At 56.3% G+C, this 20,363-nt stretch overlaps 1 protein-coding gene across 1 annotated transcript in view; it reads right to left on the reverse strand.

The window, feature by feature from the left end:
- Window positions 1-19,479, reverse strand: part of KCNK3 (potassium two pore domain channel subfamily K member 3) — a 37,778-nt gene extending 18,299 nt beyond the window's left edge. Inside the window, exon 1 of the mRNA XM_080684538.1 lies at window positions 19,010-19,479. Within this exon, the coding sequence (XP_080540664.1) occupies window positions 19,010-19,292 (283 nt within the window). The 5' untranslated portion in view covers window positions 19,293-19,479. The remainder of the gene's footprint in view (window positions 1-19,009) is intronic.
- Window positions 19,480-20,363: the final 884 nt, after the last annotated feature.

Raw genomic sequence — 20,363 nt, forward strand, 5'->3', positions numbered from 1 at the left:
GCTCATGTTGTGGCTGCCCGGAGTTGCCTCCCTCATCTCTTCTGCCCCCCAAGGACTGCTCCAGGGCTGCCCCCTCTGGAACACATTCCCCTGTCTCCCAGCTTTGCGTGGTGGTGGGTCTCTCTCCCAGTGTCCACAGTAGATTCCCAGTGGATATAGAGAGCCGGACTGCTGGATGGTTTCGTTTGGTGGGGAGGCCTTGGAGCTGGCGTGGCCCCTGTGTGCCTCCATCACCTGCTTCCCTATTGTCCTTTCTGGTCATGGCTAGTGGCCCAGACAGCTCTGGGCTGGCAGGCTGTTTGGCAGCAGATGCCAGGAGATGTGAAGGAAGCTTTTCTTAGGCTCAGCACCCTCCCCAGGGCTCAGGAGCTTAGATGGTGGAGGCTGGCCTAGTGCCCAGGAGAAGAAGGACTTCAGCCTGGAGGCAGCTGCCAGGACCTTCTCTCCCGCTGAGCCAGCCTGCAGATGTGGTATCCCTCCTACACACTCTCTCCAACACCCCACATGTCCCCCAGGGGGGCCTCTTGGCACAACTTCATTCACCATTCAGGGTGGAAGCGCAAGAACCGGATGGACGACGGATGGACACACCCAGGGGAGCAGGAAAGTCTGCACCTCAATGAAGGGAGAGAAGCCCCCACAGGACCTGGCCTCTGGGCCCTGATGTTCTTTCAAGTTCTACGCCATTAGGGACCTCAAAAGCCACCACGTCCAGCCCCTCCCCGACTCGGCCCAATGGACCCGAGAGACTTCTCAGAGGCTAAGATTCCGCCACTCTCCATGGAAACACACTTCCCTCAACCCTGCCCTGTCTGCTGGAAATGCTCCTTAGGCAGAAAGAAATGACCGAGGCGCAGGCCATTCCTGCTCAGCCTGTCTTCAGTGGAGACAGCAAGCAGCTGTCCCCATCCTTGGGGACACTGCCCTTCACACAGAGACATGGAGGCCGGTGCTCATGCCCTGCCTGCCTCCCGCTGCCTGACTCACCCTGGGCTTGTCACCTCTCTTCTGGCCTCTGATCGTGCAGCCTTTTCAATGACCTTGCCGCTGGACCCACCTTCCATCCGCACCCTGTTCACAGCCCAGGCTGGGACGACAGGCTGGCTGGGCCAGGTATAAACGGAGCATGACTTCATGGCTCCTATGGCTTAGAGAGACTGCCTCGTTACGCGTTAGTGTCCTGCGCTTGCTTTTTATGATGCCAAGAGCTCCACGCTGGGCAGTGTCCCCAGGACCCAGTGCTCTCCTGCTACTGCTTATAGTTCTGACAAGCCTCACCCTCCTTCCCCCCAGCTCCAACGTGGAATCTGGGAGCACTGGCTTTCTCTGCACTTGACTTTATTCACATGATTCAATGCCTGCCACTGCTCCCTCCTCCCAATTTCAAAACAATACCAGTGGACCTCTATAGAGCGCTTACTATGTGCCACACTGCTCTAAGCCAGTTAACCCTCACACAGCCCTATTCGGCAAGTACCATTATCATCCCCACTTACAGATGTGGAACTGAGACGCAGAGAGGTTGACTTGCTCAAGGTCATATAGAAAGTACATGGCAGAGCCCGGCCCTCCCACTATGGCTTCTACTCTCCCTTCACGTTGCTCCCATCCCCCTTCTCCCATTTCAGAGGGCGTGGGGCCTCCCCTCCCAAAACTGACCCTGTGTTTTTCCTCTTGGCTTTGCTCCTGGAGGCCACCACAGTACTTCATTCTTTTTTGTGGTGTTTTTTTAAAAAAATATGGTTTTATTGATTTCAGAGAGAAGAAGGGAGAGGGAGAGGGAGAGGGAGATAGAAACATCAATGATGAGAGAGATTCATTGATCGGCTGCCTCCTGCACAACCCACACTGGGGATCGAGCCCACAACCCGGGCATGTGCCCTGACCGGGAATCGAACTGTGACCTCCTGGTTCATAGGTAGATGCTCAACCGCTGAGCCATGCCCGGTCTGGCATCTCCTCACTATTTTAAAGACTCCTCATGTCTTTAAGAAAAGGAAAGGGTGGGAGACAGGGAGGGTGGCAGGTAGGCAGGCCCACCATGTCCTCACCTTGATCTTGCTTTTCCCTTCACCCATCAGGCTGTCCAGTAAGACTGCTCTCCCCAAGAGCATCAGGACCGACCTGAGTTCCAGACCCAGTGCCCTGTGGGCAGGGCTGGCTGCCCCAGCTCCCTGGCACTCTGGGACAAATGAGAACAAATGGGCTCCTCTGGGTGGATGCAGCCCTTGGGAGCGCATCACTTGGTGAGCAGGCTGGACTTCAGCAACCCAAACCCCCAGCTGGATTCTTTTAGGCAGTCACAGCCTGGACAATTGCACAGGGTGACCTAGACTGCTGGCATCCTCATTTTCCTTCATGTTCTGGCCACGCTCAGCCCTGGTGGCCAGCCCTCCTCCTCCCGAAACTCTACCCTCCTGCTTTCCACTGGTCCTTGGCAGTCTCCCCTGCTGCCTCGGCTCCGTTCTGCATCCCGACTGGGCCAGGACTCTGCCTGGGATGCTCTGATGCTGGTTCCAGGGAGGCCCCAAGGCCTCGCCTCCAGCTCTGCCCCAGGCTGTATTCCCACCCACCACCTGGCTGAACCACGACCCCTGAGCCCGGCTTGGCCACTCGAATGCATCATCTCCCACCCCCAATGCTGGCCCTCCCTGTGCTGCCTGATTTCTGATCATGTCCTCCTTCCTCAGTCAGCCAGGCGAACACCTTGCCTTTCTTTCCCTCCTCTTCGCCCGCATGCCTGGTCTCAGCCGTTCCTGCTTCCCTAGTCCTGCCCTTTCTTTCTATTTCTTCAGCCACCACCATCGCCTGGGCCCTCACATTCTCCAATCTGGATTGGGCAGCTGTTCCTAACTGTCACCCCCAGCAGCTGCTAGGCAGGGCCCTGTCCCCTCAAGTTCCCCACACCTGCTTCCAGATCATGCCTCTCCTCTGCTCAGAACCTTCCACGACGCCCCATTGCCTACAGGGACAGAAGCCCAAGCTTTCAGCCTGCCTTTCAGGGCCCTCCACTCTATGTCCTAACTCTCCAGCCTTAGCTGCTGCTGCGAACCCAACCCAAGGAGAGGGTGTCAGAGCGAACCTCTGGCAATGCTTTTCCACAAAAAAGGAAGGCTGCCAGGAGGGAGATGGGTGGGGAGGTGCTGGGGGAGGGGGGCTCTGCCCTCACCCCCATCCCAGCTGAAGCCTTTTAATGGTCACCAGCAGCCTGTAGGGTCCAGCCAGAATGTAAATGTGGAAGGCAGGTCTCAGGGCAGCTGGGGAAGGGATGAGGGAACAGAGCAGCCTCAGACTGGGTGTCACTCACCAGGGAGAGGGGCCTGGCTGGGAGAGGGGTTAGCAGGACAGTGTGGGGAGCGTGTTCCCAGGGGTGTGGGTTATCCTAATACTCTTTTCTGTTTGTGCAGCATTCTAGTCTCATTCCCTGTGGAGTGTCTGACATCAGAGAGGCAGCTATCAGCATCACACACCCCAGGAGGAGTAAAGAGGCTGAGGCTGGGCAGGTGAGGTGACCTGGTCAAGGACAGTGAGGTGGGAGTTTGCGGTGGGTCCCCCGCTGCCGGCCCAACTGCTCCCCCCAGGCTGGACCCAGGCTTTTGGCACAGCAGGAACCTCCCTGGCCAACCTCACCAGGGGCTGATGAGGGGCTGGGTAACTCTGGCACCCAGTGGGGAGCCGGGGAGGGGGCGCATCTGCCCTGCTTCATTCCTGGCCCAAATTGGCACCAGCACCTGGGAAGGGCAGCCGGCCAGCCACGTGCCAGTGTTACTTTAAAAATAAACCAGGGAAGAGCGAGGCTTAAAAATAACCCAGGGGATGTGTGAGAAGCTAATTACTACTGCAGCCCCCTGTCAGGGCTGTCTGTATGTTAGGTCCCCTCTGCTCATCTCTTCCAGTGCGAGCCAGGTTCCAGGCCCTCCCAGGGCAGCCGGGGGCGGACAGGGCCTCAGGAACTGATGGAGGAGCTGGAGGAGGCCCTGGACATCCTGGGAGGCCTCCCTCATCACGACCAGGCAGGGAGGCTGGGGAGCCCCGGAGGGGGGTGGCGGGGAGGGGAGCCCCCAGGCTGGGCAGAGAGCTCCATGCCCTAGTCCCTGCCAGGGCTTCTCTACCTCACTAGTCTCTGGGCCTCATCCACTGGAATCACTCTGGCACCATAAGGGACTTTGAGGTCCTGAGTGCACCCCCCTCCCAATTTCCGGAAGCACGTGTGACGATAGCCAGGTGGCCAGTGTTGCCAATTGCATCCTATTTAGGACTCCTGTCCACCACTTCTCATCTGTACCATTCTCTTGGGAAGAACTTTGAGGCTCATCTTGCCCCATTGGGGTGAAAATGCATGGCCTTTCGGGATGCCCACTCCTGGCTGCCTCTGTAGGCATCCCTGGCCTGTGAGCTCCCATCTCCGGACCCTCAGTGCTGAGCAGGGACTGAGCTGCAGGCTGGCCAGGCCCCCCAAACCCCCAGACTCTTTACAGATGGCAGTCAAGGGGGCAGAAGCCACACTCCCACACTCCCACACTCCCACTCGCAAACACACAGGTCCAGGCTCCCCTAAGGCTCTTGAAAACTCTTGCAGATCCCCCACCTTGGTGCGAGGACATCTTACAAGGGTGCGGGTGGGGCATAAAACCCAGCTTAGGATGCAGCCGAGGACAGAGGGGCAGGATCAAAGAGAAAAAGCAGAGCTTTCCAGGAGGAGGGAGGCAGAGGCCAAGACTGCTGGAAGTGGACAGGAATGATCAAAGGACAAGGATGCGCTGGGGAGATGGGAGGAGAGGTGGGGAGAAGCTGCAAGGAGAGGTAGGCAGAGCTGGCAGTTGGGAGGTGGGGGCCTCTGCACGATGAGCAGGGACTTTGGTGATGGACAGGCCTGGGCTCAGGTCCCTGGCTGGGTGCCCTGAGCCGATAACCTTGCTGGGCCTCGGGCCTCATTTGCATAATGGACATAATGATAACTACCTCGTGGGCCTCTGCAGGAGGAGGTTTGTGAAGCATTTATGAAAGGGCCTGAAACTGAGCTGCGATTGTGTTCTTTCTCTGCCTGCCTTCCCTGGAATCTGGCTCTTCTGTTCCACTCCAGGCAAATACAAAAGGCCCCCTACCCCTCTCAGCTGCCCTGCTCCTGGAACAAGCTGTTGAATGTTACACCGTTTTCACGGTCAGTGTCTCCAACGGCCACTGTGTTGCCAAACCCACTGGTTGTTTCTCTGCAGTCACCTGACTCGATCTCCCAGCAGCGGCTGGCAGTGGACGGCTCCCTCTCCTGACACTCGCCTCCTGGCCTCCACACACCGCTCTCCCCAGGTTTCCTCCAGTCTGCAGGCAGCCCCTTCGTGTCCACCTCCTGCAGCAGGAGAAGGAGCTGGCCCCAGGCCTTCTCTCCCCTCTCCCCAGCTGACCTCATTTAGCCTCCTGACTTTAAATTATTTCCATCTGATAACTCCCAAATTTATATCTCAGCTTTGACCTCTTCCTTGAGCTGCACACTTGTCTCTCTAACTGCCTTCATGGATTTGTTACAAGCGTCTCAAAATTAACCTGTGTGTCTAAAACAGAAGTCTTAAATCTTATCTTTTGACCAAACCCGTTATTCACCAGGCTTTATTCCCCAGCTCAGAAAATGCTTACCCTCCACCCAGTCGCAGGCCAAAGTCCCTCCTTGTCTTTCCCTGCCTCCCATCGCCCTCTCCCTCCCTCCCTCCCTCTCCAAGGCATTGCTCCTATCCATCAGCAGGTCGGGCCAAGTCTGCCTCGCAAACACCACTCAATCCACCCTGCTCTCCACCTCCACAGTCCCCACCAGGTCCAGCCCTCCGTCATCCTCTCTTTCAGTCACTGAACTGCAGCCTGGCCAGTCTTCCAGCTTCCCTCTTATTCCACACCCATCTGACCTCCACCAAGCAGCCAGGGGGATCTGGTAAAAATTTAAGTCATATCACACCACAACCCTGCTTAAGACCTCCAGGGACTTCCAGCCCACTTAGAATAAAACCCAAGCTCTTGATGGGACTTCCACAGCCGTCCTTCCCAGTCCCCACCTCTTTGCTCAGTAGGCTGTACCTACATCTTTCTTTCTGCTCCTGTTCCTCAGACACACCAAGGCAGGCCTATCTGGGGTCTCTGCATTTGCTGTTTCCTCCTGGAAGGTTCTTTTCTGATCTCTGCATTACACAGGCTCCCTCCCAGGAAGGCGCTTGCTACCATTGAGATGATATTTCATTTGTGACCACATAGTTTAGTTTCCTGACTATCTGCTTCCTCTGAAATGTAGGCACCATGAGGACAGGGGCTGAGTCTCTGAGGTCTAGAATGGTGCCTGGCACATGGAAGATGCTCAGCAAAACAAAAGGGATGGAGGGATGACTGTGCGGATGCCTGAAGGAGTAGTCAGGAGGCCTGGGTTGGAGGCCTGGCTCTGTTACTGAACTGCTAGGGGCTGGGGTGGGGGTGGGGGCGCTCCCCATCTCTCCCTGCACCTTGCCCGTTCTCAGTCTCATCTGGAAGAGAGAAAGGTTGGACTGAGTCAGTGATTCTCAAAGAATCTGAAGGACCCCAGGCATTGCCGTCCACTGCCAAGCTGCGCCCTTGGTCTGCATGAGCACACCAGTGCCCACACCCTGCACGGACCTCATTCCAGCCAAAGGCTGAGGAAGATGCTTGCCGGGACCTTCCATTGGCCTGTGTATGTTCTGCAATGGGTCATCATGTAATGTCCCATAAATGTTTTCAGATATCAAAATGTGGGGCTAACCCCGGCCCTCACAGGTCTATGGAGTCACTGGTCTGGGTGAGATGTCACAGTTTCCATGAGCAGGATCTCAGTGCCCAGCCTCAGAAGCCTCTGAGTTAGCCCAGGGCCTGGGTTGCAGGACTGACCACAGCACGCTCCCCCTGGCAGGCTCAGGTCCAGTGGCGATGTGGCAAGTCAGACCATCTGCACCTCTCTGCAGGCTACCCCTGTCAGAAAGCGCTGGCTGGGGTCAGCCTGCTCTCAGCACCACGGCTTCCTCCCACACCCACATGGGCTACCGTGGGAGCTGCCAGCTCGAGCGGCCCCCCTTTCCGGGTGGGAGGTTCCTGCATTCCAGCTGTCCCAGGGGCTGGGGCAGTGCACTCGCTCTGCTGATAACGGGGCCTGGGCCACAGTCCGAAATGCTTTCTTTCCAGAAGGGGGGTGACTTGGAGGTCCCGGACAGAGCTTTATTCTTGGGACTGGACTCAGGAAGTCCCTCTAGGGCTCTGCCAGCATGGGGTGAAATGGGGACAAGAGCGTAGTCCCGGGGAATGTGCCTCTCAGGAGGGGCTGGGAGAAGCCGAGGCCAGGGGCAGGTCCACCAGAGGCCGTCCGGGCTGTAAGGGGCTGGGGCCCCACCAGCCCAGTCCTTTGCGGATAAGCTCAGGGCAGATGTGACTTGCTGTAGATCTCACAGCCAGGTAGGAGCAGAGAAACAGTGGAGGGCGCTGTGTCCCCCACTTCCCTCAGTCAGCTGCACTGTCATCAGTCACACCTCCCAGAAAGGCTGTGTAGACTGTTCATCGACTGGACAACCCCAAGGGCAGCCAGGGACACCAGGGCCTCTTTGATCCCCAGGAAGACGAGTGTGCTTGGCTCTGGGGCCTTGAGCTGAGCAAGACACCAGAGGGAAGGAGGCTGCCACTGAGTTTGGATCCAGGTGCCTTTCTCTCTGGCCCCATCTGGAGGTGGATCAAGGACCATGAACAGCCCTCATGGTGGACAATCCACCAGGCAGGCCATGCTGACGAGGGCGGCACACTGGCTCAGCCCGGCCAAGGCCCCCAGTTTGTTCCCGGATAAGTGATACTCACACGGCCAGCCGAGGGGCCTGCCCTGGGCTGGAGCCCTTCCCTGGGGTTGTTTGAGAGCAGGCTGAGAGCTAAACCCATGAAGGGGAGCCACAGCCTGTCCGCAGGACCCCCACGGAAACTCTCAGTCCCTTTTCTCCTCTGAGCGGGTGGGGAGACTGACCTTCTCCTGGGGCCACCCACTGGCTCCTGATGTCTCCGCCACCTGGCTCACTCCGGGCGCTTTGGCTTGCGAACACCAAAGATTCTTCCTCTGCTGCCCCTTGAATGTTCCTTAAAGACCAAGGAAACCCCGAAGGAAAATGCTAGCTGCCAGCTCGCGAGGGGCCCAGCCCCTCAGCTGCAGAGCGCAGTCTTAAGACGCTCTCTCCTCTCCTGTGCCTGAGCACAGACTCCTTCCCACGGGGAGTGTTTAACACTTACCGCCTCCTGGGCTGAGCGCAGGTCTAATGAGTTAACATTGGGGGCTGGGCCCTGACACCTGTGGCTCTGGCCCAAACAACTGATGCTCCTGGGACAAGCTTCCTCCTCAGCACCCAGGGGCCATCTTACCCTATCTGCCCCATCAGCAAGGCACCAGCGAGCACCCCCAATAAGGCCCCCCGCCCCCACACTTACTGGCCACTCTCAAGAATCATCACTCTGTTCCCATTTCCAGCTTCAGGTTCCTGTCCTGTTCAGAAGGATGGTGTTGACAAATGCACGGAACTAAGGCCACTCGTTGACAGCTGCCCCCACAACACTGCCTTCTGCCCCCCACAGGCTGACATGTGCTTCTCAAATGCACTAACGTCCATGCAGTGGGGTGACCCACCTCCAGCTCGGTTTTAGGGTAGGAAGGTCTGGATGTGACGCCTGCTCCCACAGTTGCTGGCTCTGGGTCGCAGGAAGTGACCTCACGTTCTCAAGTCCAATGTTTGGCAAAGTAGGAATAATGGTACCTACACCTCTGGGTTGTTGGGAGGCTCAGAAGAGAACCTGTGGGACCCAGTGTGGTGCCTGCTTTACACAGCCCTCTCTGCCACTCGCCAGCAGTGTGACTTTGGGAGCATTTCTTAACCCCGCTGAGCCGCAGGGTCTTCATCTATGAAACGGGGACTACAATAGTGCTGCCCTCATCGGGGACTGTGAGGATTCAATGAGATAATACACGGAATGAACTCAGCCCAGAGAAACCTTCCAGTGAACGGCAGCCTTGGTTCATGACCATGGAAACTGAGGCAGGCTCCGTGGGGAATGGCTGCTTCATGTTGGGTCTAAGATCTAGATGGAGTCACCCAGGGAAAACCCCTCTGCTGCATCAATCGGAGACTTGCTTCTGCCTGCTCCCCAGGCTTCGGGGAGCTCCCCTGCACCCTCAGGAGGACTCTCCCCATCCCAGAGAGAGGCCGCCTCCTGTCTGAGAGCCTGGGGTCACTCTCTCCAGGCAGCTCCGCTGGAGCCGGACAATTTGGGTCTCTGGAGAGAGCCCCCCAGACGATCCCGTGGCCGGCAGGCTGGAATGTGCCTCTCCGGATGTTTCTGAGATGGTTATTTCTGCATCGGGGCTGTGGTCAGGAGAGGCCCTGCACATTCCTGAAGAGGGACACTGAGTCCGAGCCAAGCCCTGGAGCCTTGAGCAGAGAGGAAGGGGATCTGAGAGGGGGACCTGGGGCTGTCCATGCAGAGAATATCCACAGAGTATCATCTCTCAGCTCGGCGCTGCCCTGGCCTCCGGCACTCCACCCACAGGCTGGCTGTGGTCTGGGCTCCAGCGTGGAGCTTTGGCCCAGAAAAGGAACTGTGTCCTGAGGGCTGGCTGAGGTCTGCTGAGTGACCAGGAGAGGGTGAAGGGGGCAATCAGGATTCAGGTTGTCATTACCCTCTTGTTCAAGTGGGGTCATGGGGACACCCACCAGTTCAACTGAGCTGATGAGGGTAACCACTAATTCAACTGGGGTCATGGGGACCCCCACTGGGCAGGCTCCAGGTAGTGGATCCAAACACAGGTTGGCGTCTGTCACTTCCCTCCTCCAGCACCTGTCAAATCAAGTCCATTCACCAGAGCCCAGCACTCAGCCCCCTCCAGGGCTGCTCACAACCACCTTTCCTGGGCATGCTCATGGCCCTCAGCCGGTCTCACGCTGTTCCCGCATCCTGGAAAGCTTCCACCGCCAATCTTCCCCTGAAGTCCTCACTCTGCACCCAAGCCCATCTGAGGTACCACCTGCTTCAGGAAGCCTTCTCACTTCCCTGTTTCAGTCATTCCACTAGGACAGTGGTCGGCAAACTCATTCGTCAACAGAGCCAAATATCAACAGTACAACGATGGAAATTTCTTTTGAGAGCCACATTTTTTAAACTTAAACTTCTTCTAATGCCACTTCTTCAAAATAGACTCGCCCAGGCCGTGGTATTTTGTGGAAGAGCCACACTCAAGGAGCCAAAGAGCCGCATGTGGCTCGTGAGCCGCAGTTTGCCGACCACGGCACTAGGCCTTAGCATACATACCATTCAATTTGTGGATTCAGGATTCTACTGGCCCAGAGACTCCTTGGGGAAGGATCTAAGCCCTAGTTTTCCATTCTCTGGGTATAGTACCTGGCACTCAGGAGAGCTCAATGATTTCTGGTAAACTGACTAAAATGAAGGCAAACCTTGGTTTATTTGGAAGGTGACCCAGAGGGTATGGGGGCCTCCAGGACACACCTGAGTCCCACTCTGGGTGCTCTAACTTTCCAGGATGCCTCCTTGGAGATCAAGAAATCAAAGCATCTTAGGGTTGGGAAGAATCTTAACAGCCATTTATTGCAGCCCCCAGTCTGATATATGGACTGGGTGATGATTTTCTGATGTGTCAAGTTGGCTAGGCTTAATAAAGGCCCTAGTTATTTAATCAAACACTCATCTAGATGTTGCTGTGAAGGCATTTTGTAGATGTGATTGAAGTCCATAATCAGTTGTCTTTAAGTAAAGGAGATTATCCTAGATAATCTTCATGGAGCTGATTCAATCAGTTGAAAGGCTTTCTGAGCTGAGCTGAGGATTCCCCAAAGAAGAAATTCTGCTGGTGGACAGCAGCTTCACCCTAGGCTGGCAGGAGTTCCAGCCTGTCCTTCCTGATGGCCTGCTCTGTGGATTTTGAACTTGCCTAGCCAGCTACTATTATCACATAAGCCAGTTCCTTGTAATACATCTCATAATATGCATCTCCCACTGGTTCTATTTTTCTGGTTGATCCTGACTGATCTAGGTGACCTCTGCTGCATGCCTATCCAGGGTCTTTTGTATACTTTCTATGATGGGGAGCTCCCCACCTCTCAAGGTCGCACAGTCCATCTTTGGTCAAGTTCAAAGCTAATACGTTCTGAATTATATTGGACTTAAGTCTTTCTATGGACTCCACCCACTGGTGCTGGTTCAACCCCATGTGCCTAATCAGCCCAAAGTTGATGCTTTTCCTTTCAATAGCCCAGCAGATATTTGAAGGCAGCACTCATGTTCTGCAGGCCCGCCCCCACCAAGTGCCCTTCATTTGACATGCTGCTCCCTCCTCTGAATGTTGCCCAGGTTGTTGATGTCCTTCCTAAAATGTGCAGACACATGTGGCCTGATGGGTCTAGAAAAGAGTGGGCCCTGTCCTGCTACCTGCATTCCATGCTGTCGCTGGCAGTAGGGTGAGGCATCTGATAGCCATAGGCCTGTGACTTCTATGGGCCTTGGCCGTCTGGATCCCAGCCATGAAAGAAGAAATGAGCCTGAGCCTCTTCTAATGGGGGAAGGAGGTCATACTGCCCCTGGGCTTCTGGGTAGATGCCATGAGGGAGGAACCAGTTTCCCACTGTGACATGTAATCTCTGGGGTACCTCTTCTCCCTGGATCTAAGGAACTTCCCTGGCAGACAGGGGAGGAAAGGAGGACAGCTGAGGACCAGTGGCTTCTTGTCTGCAGGCTTCCCTATGGGACAAGCCCTTTTCCATTCTTCTCCCTTCCACCCACCCTCTCCGCTTCCCTTTCTCCCACCCACAGTGACTGTACAGCACGTGGCCCCACCCAGGCTTCATGGCTGGCTCCCATGGGGCAAATCAGAGCCCCGCTCTAAGCCTCAGACAAGGGTCCATTAGCTCTGAGACCATTGGCTCTAACATTCCAAGACCAGATTCCTAAGGATTTTCCCAGTTCTAAACCTTCTTGTTCTTAAAACCACAGTCACATGACTTTTCCCAGAAGTCAGGTCTCCAGGTTATTTAGATCCTTGTCACTAAAAGTATGGACCATGGATCAACAGCATCAGGTCTCTTGGGGCCCAGGTCTCTCACGCCCCACCCCAGACCTAGTGATTCAGAATCTGCGTTTAAACAAGATCAAATCCGGATCTGACTGTTTGGGAAACATTAGCGTAGAAAATTCTACATTGCTGGGCTAGCATACATCATGTCCCCTTATGGACACCCCCTCTATACGGATGGGAAGACTGAGGTACACTAGGGAAGTTTTTGTTCCTCCTATGAATACAGGGTAAGGACAGAGAGAGAGAGAGAGAGAGAGAGAACAATTTGTCTAAGGCTTCTCAGGAGAGAAAGAACCCCATCTGTAGCTCCCAGGCCAGGCTCCTGCCTTGTATTCATAGCAACCAGTGCCCCCTTCACAAAGAGTGCCTTGGGTGTCACTGGAGGAAGCAGGGGTGGAGGGTTAGCCTCAGCTTGGCAGGGATCCCAGGAGGCCACAGGACCAGGAGGGCTGGGGCTGCTTGCTCTAGGCAGGGGCGGAGGCCGGCTGTAGCGAATGGGAAAGTGAAAATGTGACTTGGGCCAGTAGCTTGGGGCGAGGCTGCTCCAGGTGAGGAACAGGTCTCCAGGAACCACCAGAGAGCTGCCTGAGCGCCTGCAGTTTCTGGACAACCAGCAAATGTGGATAGAGAGGCAGTGGCATGAGCTTGGCCCTTGACTGCTCTCTCGACGACCACAAAAGGCATTTATCAGGTGACGCTCTGACTACCAGAGGCTCACGGAGGGATCAGGAGGAGGCCCGGGGCCAGTAGAAGAGGCTGGTTGGCAGCTTGCTCTCTTTTCTAAGCCTCCGTGGAGGACCCCACAGCACGGAGTGAAGTGTCAGTACACAGGGCTCCAAGGCCAGCTCTGAGGACAATGGGAAGTGTAGCCTTCAGCAAGTCCCTGTTCCAATCTGAGCTGTAGTTTCCACATGGTAAAACGAGAGGAGCTAACATTCTGCTTTCTCCTTGGGCCACCTGCTTTCTCCATAGTCCTGAGGGTAGTCAGTCCTGAAACAGGCTACAGCTTGTGTGCCCTGCACAGACCCTGGTACCATTCTCATTACTTGTGATGTTCCTATAGAAGGGATGGCAGAGGCTCTGTGGGGGTGGAGGGCTCTATGAAAAGATACTCCCTACAGTCTTGGGTGTAAGCCCCCGGGCTGTCATTTTATATCTGTAGGGCCCTGGGCCACATTCTGAAGCTTTCTGAGCGTCCCTTTCCTGGGCTGTAATAAGGTGATAACGCCAGCCCTCCCAGGGCGGTTGTGGGAATGAAGGTGGTAAGAAGGGCCTGGGACAGTGCCTGACGTGTTAGAGACCCATGACACTCCCCTGCGTCCAAGGCAGAGATGAGGTCACTTGCCCAAGGGCGAGGGAGTGCCCATCCTGGGCTCAGCTAAGGTGCCCAAGCTGCCAACGGTCTCTTCCCTGGCTGGCTGACTGCAGGAAAATCAGTTTTACATTTTTTTAAATTACAAAATCAACTCACAGAGCCACCGTTTGTGCTGCCAGCTGAAAGCTGTTTATAGTGGCGATTTGCACTATATTCATCTGTGCTTGTTTATGTTTTCTTTCAAAAAACTTATTGTGTTTGTCCTGTCTCCACTGTGGCCGGCCATGTGTCCTCTACTTCTGTCCGATTCTCACCCCACTCCCTCCATGTATCTGCCCGTCGCCCCCCACCACCGCCCCCCCTGCATCGTGACGTATGGGAACTGGACTTGTAGGCATGTAGGCAGGAGGCATGGCAGTCAGAAGGACCTCTGATCAAATACACCGCTTTGAAGATGAGAAAACTGATGGTCATAGAGGACCAGCAGCTGAACGAAGAGGAACTGGAACTTTTGCTTCCTTGCTCCAACCCAGGGTTGGTTGTACCACGGTGCACCTCACTCTCTCAATTGTTTTTTTCCAGGGTCCCCTGCACAGAGGAGGGAGCATTGGCCCTGGGTCTGAATGGCAGGTGGGCTCCAGGCATACGTGATGACCTTGGAAGCCTGGGATGGGGGAGTGGGATTAGGAGGTTAAAGGGAAGCGGGTAGCAGCCTCTGGTTTTCAGCCCCACTGTCCCCGCCTGCTAGCAAGGAGCAGAGCTAGCTGTGGTCATAGACGTCCTTGGGAAATAGCAGTCCCCTCTGTGGGGGAAGTAATAATACACAGACAATACTATTAATAGCACCCATAGTTGCAGATACTGTTTATTAAGTGCCTCCTCTGTACCGGGCGCTTTCTTTATACTATCCCAGTTAATCTTGGGAGGCAGATCTTAGCCTCCCATTTTGTAGATGACAAAACGAGCTCAGGGAGACTAAGTAATTTGTTCAGGATCATACAGCTGGTGGCGGGGTTTGGGGGGAGTTAGTGGAGAGGTGGTTTGAGAGATGAACCCTGGCACTATGGCTTTTAAGCCAGTATCTGCATTTCTACACCACCCTCAGCAAAGGTCTGTGTGGTTGAAGCCGAGGAGTGGCCTCTGGGCAGGGAGGAAGGAAATACCAACTGAGAGTGGGCCGTGGGGCTGTTGCCGGCTGGGGTGCCCTTCCACCCCCCTGGGAACTCAAGAGAGGACTGGGAACAGTGGAGTGATAAGCAGCCGGGGCCCAGTGCTAAGAGAGGTGGTGGGTCGTGAGGGGAACAGGCTGGGGTGATGGAGAGAATTTCAGTCTGGGCGCCCAAAAGTTCAGGTTCTACTCAGGGTTGTACCTTCAACTTACTGTATGACCTTGGGCAAGTCACTCACCTCTCGGGTGTTGGGATGATTGCTAACGTCTCCTTTCACTCTTTTACTTGAGGACTTTGGGATTTGGGGATGGCAGGTCACTTCTGTGGTTAAAGAGACTTTCCTCCTCCTCAGAAAGATGGAACAAGTGAGCGGCCGGCTTGAATTCATAGTTGAATCCAGGCCATGGGACCTGAGGAGAACAGGCTGGAGGCTGAGGAAAGAGCAGGACAGAAGCGTTTCTGCTCCAGCCCCTCAGCTAATCATCATCTGGTCTCATGTTGCCTTAGAGCCACACGGATTCTGGGACCTGCAGTGGGAGAACAGGCACCTGTGAGCCTGTGGCAGCCTCAGGTAGGCCTGCTGCTGGGCACAGCTCTAGCACGTGGTCAGGGGCAGGATGTGGGGAAGCAGCAGGCTGGAGAGGGCTTTGATGGGGGAAAGACAAGCTGTGGCTGCTTGGTGCCCTCAAGGTACAGGGTCTGGGCTGAGTTCTTGAAAAAGAACTGGCAAGACATCCAGGGCATGGGAGTCAGAGAGGCTCAGTTGAATCTGGGCAGGTGCCTCCTTTCAAGTCACAAGGCGGTGAGTGAGTCATTTACGCCCAGAGCCTTCATTTCCTGCCCTGAAAAAAAATGTAGGTAATAATGCCCATCTTGGAGCGTAGGTGAGGGAATGAATTGAGGGGATAGAAAGAAAGAGTTTTGGATAGGGCCTGCCAAAGGGTAGGTATTAAATGGTGGCTACTATTATTATTGTTGCTGATAATAATAATTCTAAATAAAGAGGCGTCCTGAACAAGGTGGGGCCTGGGAGGCAGGTTTCACTACCCTCTGGCTGTGTGGCGCCCATCACCTCTCTGTCAGAGGAGGGGGGCACTAGCTGATCTCCAGGCCCCTTCCTGCTCTGACAGCCTCCGGCTATGAATAGATGGGGCTGGGGCCCCGGAGGAGTTTAATGACTCAACAGCTAGAGAGGTTGAACTTCCCAGTTTCTGTTTGCATATGATGAATTTAAGGCCCAAGAATGGAAGCGTTTCTTGGCTAGGAGGCCAGAGATGGGAGTTGAGGAATCCTTGCAGCCAGCAGAGACTCTGACTAACCAGGTGAATGACTAATGCTGACCCTGCTGACCCTCAACCAATCAGGGCTGCCCATGGTAGGTGCCCTGCAAGCTGGCATCACTGAGCACATCTTGGTCATGCTGATCCTGGCCGGCTCTGGGCTTCACAGCCTATGGAGGCAGAGGAAGCAGCAAGGGAAAGAGCGCTAGACTTGGCGTCAGAAGACCCAGCTTCTCGCTCTAACTCACTGCTCACCAGCTGCGTTACTTTGGGGGAGTCCCTTCTCCTCCCTGAGCCTCCATGTCCTTATCTGTGCAATGGAGCTAACAATACCTGCCCTGGAAACATCCCTGAGCTATGAAGGCTGAGGTGAAAGTGCACTGTGCTCATTAAGGTGCTGAATGAATGGGAGGTTCTGTCATTATCCTATCCCGATGGGATTACTGGTGCCTCAGGAGATCCATTTGGGTCCCCAAAGGGGTCAGATGGACAGAGGCTGCTGCCTTTGGGTATTGGGTCAATGAATCTAATATAAAGCCCCTTCCAGCCATTGATCACAGACAGTAGAGCTCCTGTGGACAGCCTCCAGCCAGGTGGCATAGCCGAGGTGAAAGGTGACAAAAAGCCAGGGATGGTTGGGGGAGGCAGGGAGTGGACAGTGCCAGTCTGGGGCCCCCTCAGACCTAGGGTGGTGCTTTGACACTGTCTTTCCTCTTGCCCAGCACGTTATAAATAAATAATCTCCAGAACCACACTCTACCTCCAGCTTTTAGCATCTCTCTTGGTGAGGACGACAAACACTTTGGGAGACGGCAGGGATGGAGGGAAAAGATGATGTCTTTTCATTTCTGCACACCTTAAACCCATCAACAGCCTTCTCTGTGCTCATGTGTGCCTCTGGATACTGTGCCAGCATAGGGGGCACAGAGATGGGGACCACAAGGCCTTGCCCGCGTGAAGGTTAACGACAGTGTGGGTAAAGAGACCAAACACAGCCCCGAAAATTTAAATAACCATGCAAAAGAGCCTCCAGTGTCACCCACGTCATCCTGACAATAAGTTTTGCAATTGCCCATAGCAGTGGCTTGGGATGTTCCTGGAGACTCTAAGGAGGAAGTGGAGTTTGAGCAGGACCTGGAAGGTTAGCTTGGACAAGATAAATAGAAGACAGAGAAAAGGGCGTGTCAGACAGCCACACTTCAGGTGTTCTTGGGGAACAGTTTGGCTGCAGTGGAGGGATCATGTCAGTATGAAGGGAGAAATGAAGTTGGACATAGAGATTGCAGCCAGGTATAAAGGACCTTGAAACTGAGATAAGGCGCATGGACCGGATTCCATGTGTAGGGGACCATCGTGGGCTTCAGAGTAGCGTACTGGTGTGTCCGGAGCTGCGCTTTGAGGAGAATCTTTCTGGCAGCATTGTCCAGGGGAACTCGCCTCGTGGGGGATGAGGCTGGAGGCAAGGAGTCAATTGGGAGGTTACTGAGGAGCTGGGCAGCTGGTACATGGGACTGAGAAAGAAAGGGGGCACAGAACCAAGGGCATGATGTGTGGGAAGAGGGAGCAGGGAGGCCTGAGAATGTTCGCTGCTCCTGAAACCCTGGCAGGTGGCAGGGCGGTGGCCGAGGGGAAAGGGGAGGACCCGGTCTGGTCTTTCCCAGGAAAGTAAACTTGATCTTTGGGCAGGGCCTGAGTCTGGTCATCCTGCTCTAAACTCACAGGGTCAGCAGAACCCAGAGGGACCCCCACTGGGGCCACATCTACTTGTGGCCCCTTTTTCCCCTTCCAAGAGAGGAATCCAAGAACTACCCTGCATAGCTCCCTGTGGTCCCCAGAGAGACGTGGAGCCTCCCACAGAGTCCTGCAGCAGACAGACGGACAGATGGACAGATGGCAGGGACAGCCTCGAGCCCTGCCTTTTACCCTCGGGACTCCTGTTGACTCTTGGGAAAACACTGTCATCATGCCATGGGCCATGCCAAGTGGCAAGGAGCCCCTGGGAGTCCAGCCAAGGCAAGGAGGGGACCAGGGGGAGGAGAGGAAATAGGAGAGGCGGAGGAACCAGCCCCTGGTGGCTTCCCAGGGGGCTTTGGAGGAAGGTGGGTGGGAGCACATCAGGACTGAGAGGAGTCCTTGAGCTCATTGCAGCCAAGCTCTTATTGTCTGGAGGTGAGCCTGAGACCCAGGCCGGGGAAGGGACTTGCCCAAGGTCATACAGGGGCTGAAGTGAGGAGCTGGCTGGGTTCATAGAGTCCTGGGAGTGGGGAAGGTGTTTACTCCTGTCTGGACACTTTTGAACAGCACATCAAGGGCCTCACTGGAGAGTTCTTTCCTGGACATCTGTTGTGTGCTGTGTGTCTGTGCCTGTGTGTGCTCACGTGTGTGCCTGTGTGTGTGCGCCTGTGCCTGTGTTGTGAGAGAGCCTAGGTGTGTGTGTAGCTTCCTATGCTGCGGTTGGCCTGGGCTTGGAGAAGGGAGCTGAGGCCATTCCTGTGAGGTGACTGTTTTCCTGGGACAGCAGAGAAGAAGGCAGACAAAGCTGCATCTGGCTTCCAGTGCCAGTTCTGCCACCCTAACAACATTAAAGGCACAAACTCTCGGAACTGGACACACACACACACACACACACACACACACACACACACACACACGGAGGCACCTACAGCCCGCAGATACAGGGTGTTTCAAGAACCCAGAGTGGCCCAGAGTCCCCGGAGTGCCGAGTACCTGCATCCACACGTGTCCCTGGAGCCCCAGCCCATCTGCAGGGACAGGGAGGAGTCGCACGCTCCCAGCGGCTCTCACTCAGCGCCCCGTTCCACGGCCTGGCCGGGCCACACCCCTCCTCCCCAGCCTCCACCGGTCTCCTTCCTGCTCCTCTCACACACTTCGGAGTCCCCTGGGGCCCCGCGCAGCCTGGCAGGGACAAGTTGGGGCTGGCCCCGCAGGAGAGTCGGGTCCGGAGCCAGGAATCGACGCCGCCCCCCTACCCCCAAGTCCTGTGCCCGCGGAGCAGACACGCCAGGCTGAACTCGGGGCTCTGGAAGCACTGGGTTCGGCGCCTAGACCCTCAACCGGGGAACCCCCTCCCCAATGGGCTCCGGAATACCAGCCCCAGGTCCCCGCCCCCTGCCCCGCGAGGAGTTACCGATGGTGGTGATGACGGTGATGGCGAAGTAGAAGGAGCCGGCGAAGCGCCACTGCACGCCGGCCTTGTGCGGCTTGAGGCGCAGCACGACGCGCTCCAGCTCCTCGTAGCCGCCCTGGCTGAGGTTGTAGCGCGCCCGCAGCTCCTGCTGCCGCAGCTCCAGCCGCTGCCGCTCGATCATCTCGGGCTCCGACTCGAGCGCGTCGAAGACGGCGGCGCCCACCAGCAGGTAGGTGAAGGTGCACACGATGAGCGCCAACGTGCGCACATTCTGCCGCTTCATCGTCCCGCCCGGGCCGCCGCCGGTCCCCCGGCGCCCCCGGCCCGCGTCCCGGCCTCGGACGCCGCTGCTGCTGCCCCGGACGCGGCCTGGGGCATGGCTGCGCTCGCCGCTCCCGCGCTGGGCACCCGCTCCGCGCCCCGGGCCGCCGCCGCCAACGCCGCCGCGGAGCTGTCCCTTCAGCACCACCCACCGCCCTCCTCCGCCCGGCCCCGCTCCCGCCCTCCGCCCCCCGCCCGCGGGCCGCCTCCTCCCGCCAGCCCTCCCGCCCAGCCAAATAAGGACTGGGGAGACGCGCAGAGGGAGGGAGGCGGTGGCTGGCGGAGGGGGAGGGGACGGGGAGCGAGCGGGAGAGCCGCGGAGAGAGCCGCCAGGACACACAGAGAGAGAGACCCAGAGAAAGAGATAACTAGACAGAGAAACGCATATAACTACAGAGGGAGAGAGAAAAAGAGGCAGAGGGGGGTGTGACAGACAAGGAGATAAAATCAGAGGTAGACTCATAGGCAGAGAAAAGAAGAGGCAGACAGAAAAATACCGAGCGAGAGAGGCAGAGAGCGGCAGACCATGACAGGGAGACCTGGGTAGCTGGAGATAAATGGATAGATACACAGAAACAGAAAAGCAAGGAAGGGGAGAGGAAAGGCAGAGTGAGCCCCCACCCCACCCTCCCTCCACAGAAATCCCAGATGCTGTAGCTGGAAGGGACCTTGGGCCTTGCTGTTCTGCCTTTGTTATGTGGCTGAGGAAACTGAGGCACCAAGAGATCAAGTGACCTGCAAAGGCACACACACGGACTTAGTGTCAGCACTGGGACTCAGCCAGCTTTCCCTCCTCTAGGCCACAGCCCCTCCTCCCTGCCAGGCTGCGGGCTGTCTTGGAAACGGGAGGGCACAGCTGTGGACCTGGGCACACGTGGGCCAACACCCAAGGAAAACCCTGCTCTCGTGAAATGTGTCCCTTCCCAGTCAGCATGGCTTCCCTATTGGCTGTGAAGGCACAAACTGGTGGCCTGGGCCAGGAGCACCCAGTCCCAGCAGCTCTGCTCCCCACCCCCCACCTCCCGGGGGGCGG

The sequence above is a fragment of the Plecotus auritus genome (genome assembly GCF_963455305.1).
Source record: "Plecotus auritus genome assembly, chromosome: 8".
NCBI lineage: Eukaryota > Metazoa > Chordata > Mammalia > Chiroptera > Vespertilionidae > Plecotus > Plecotus auritus.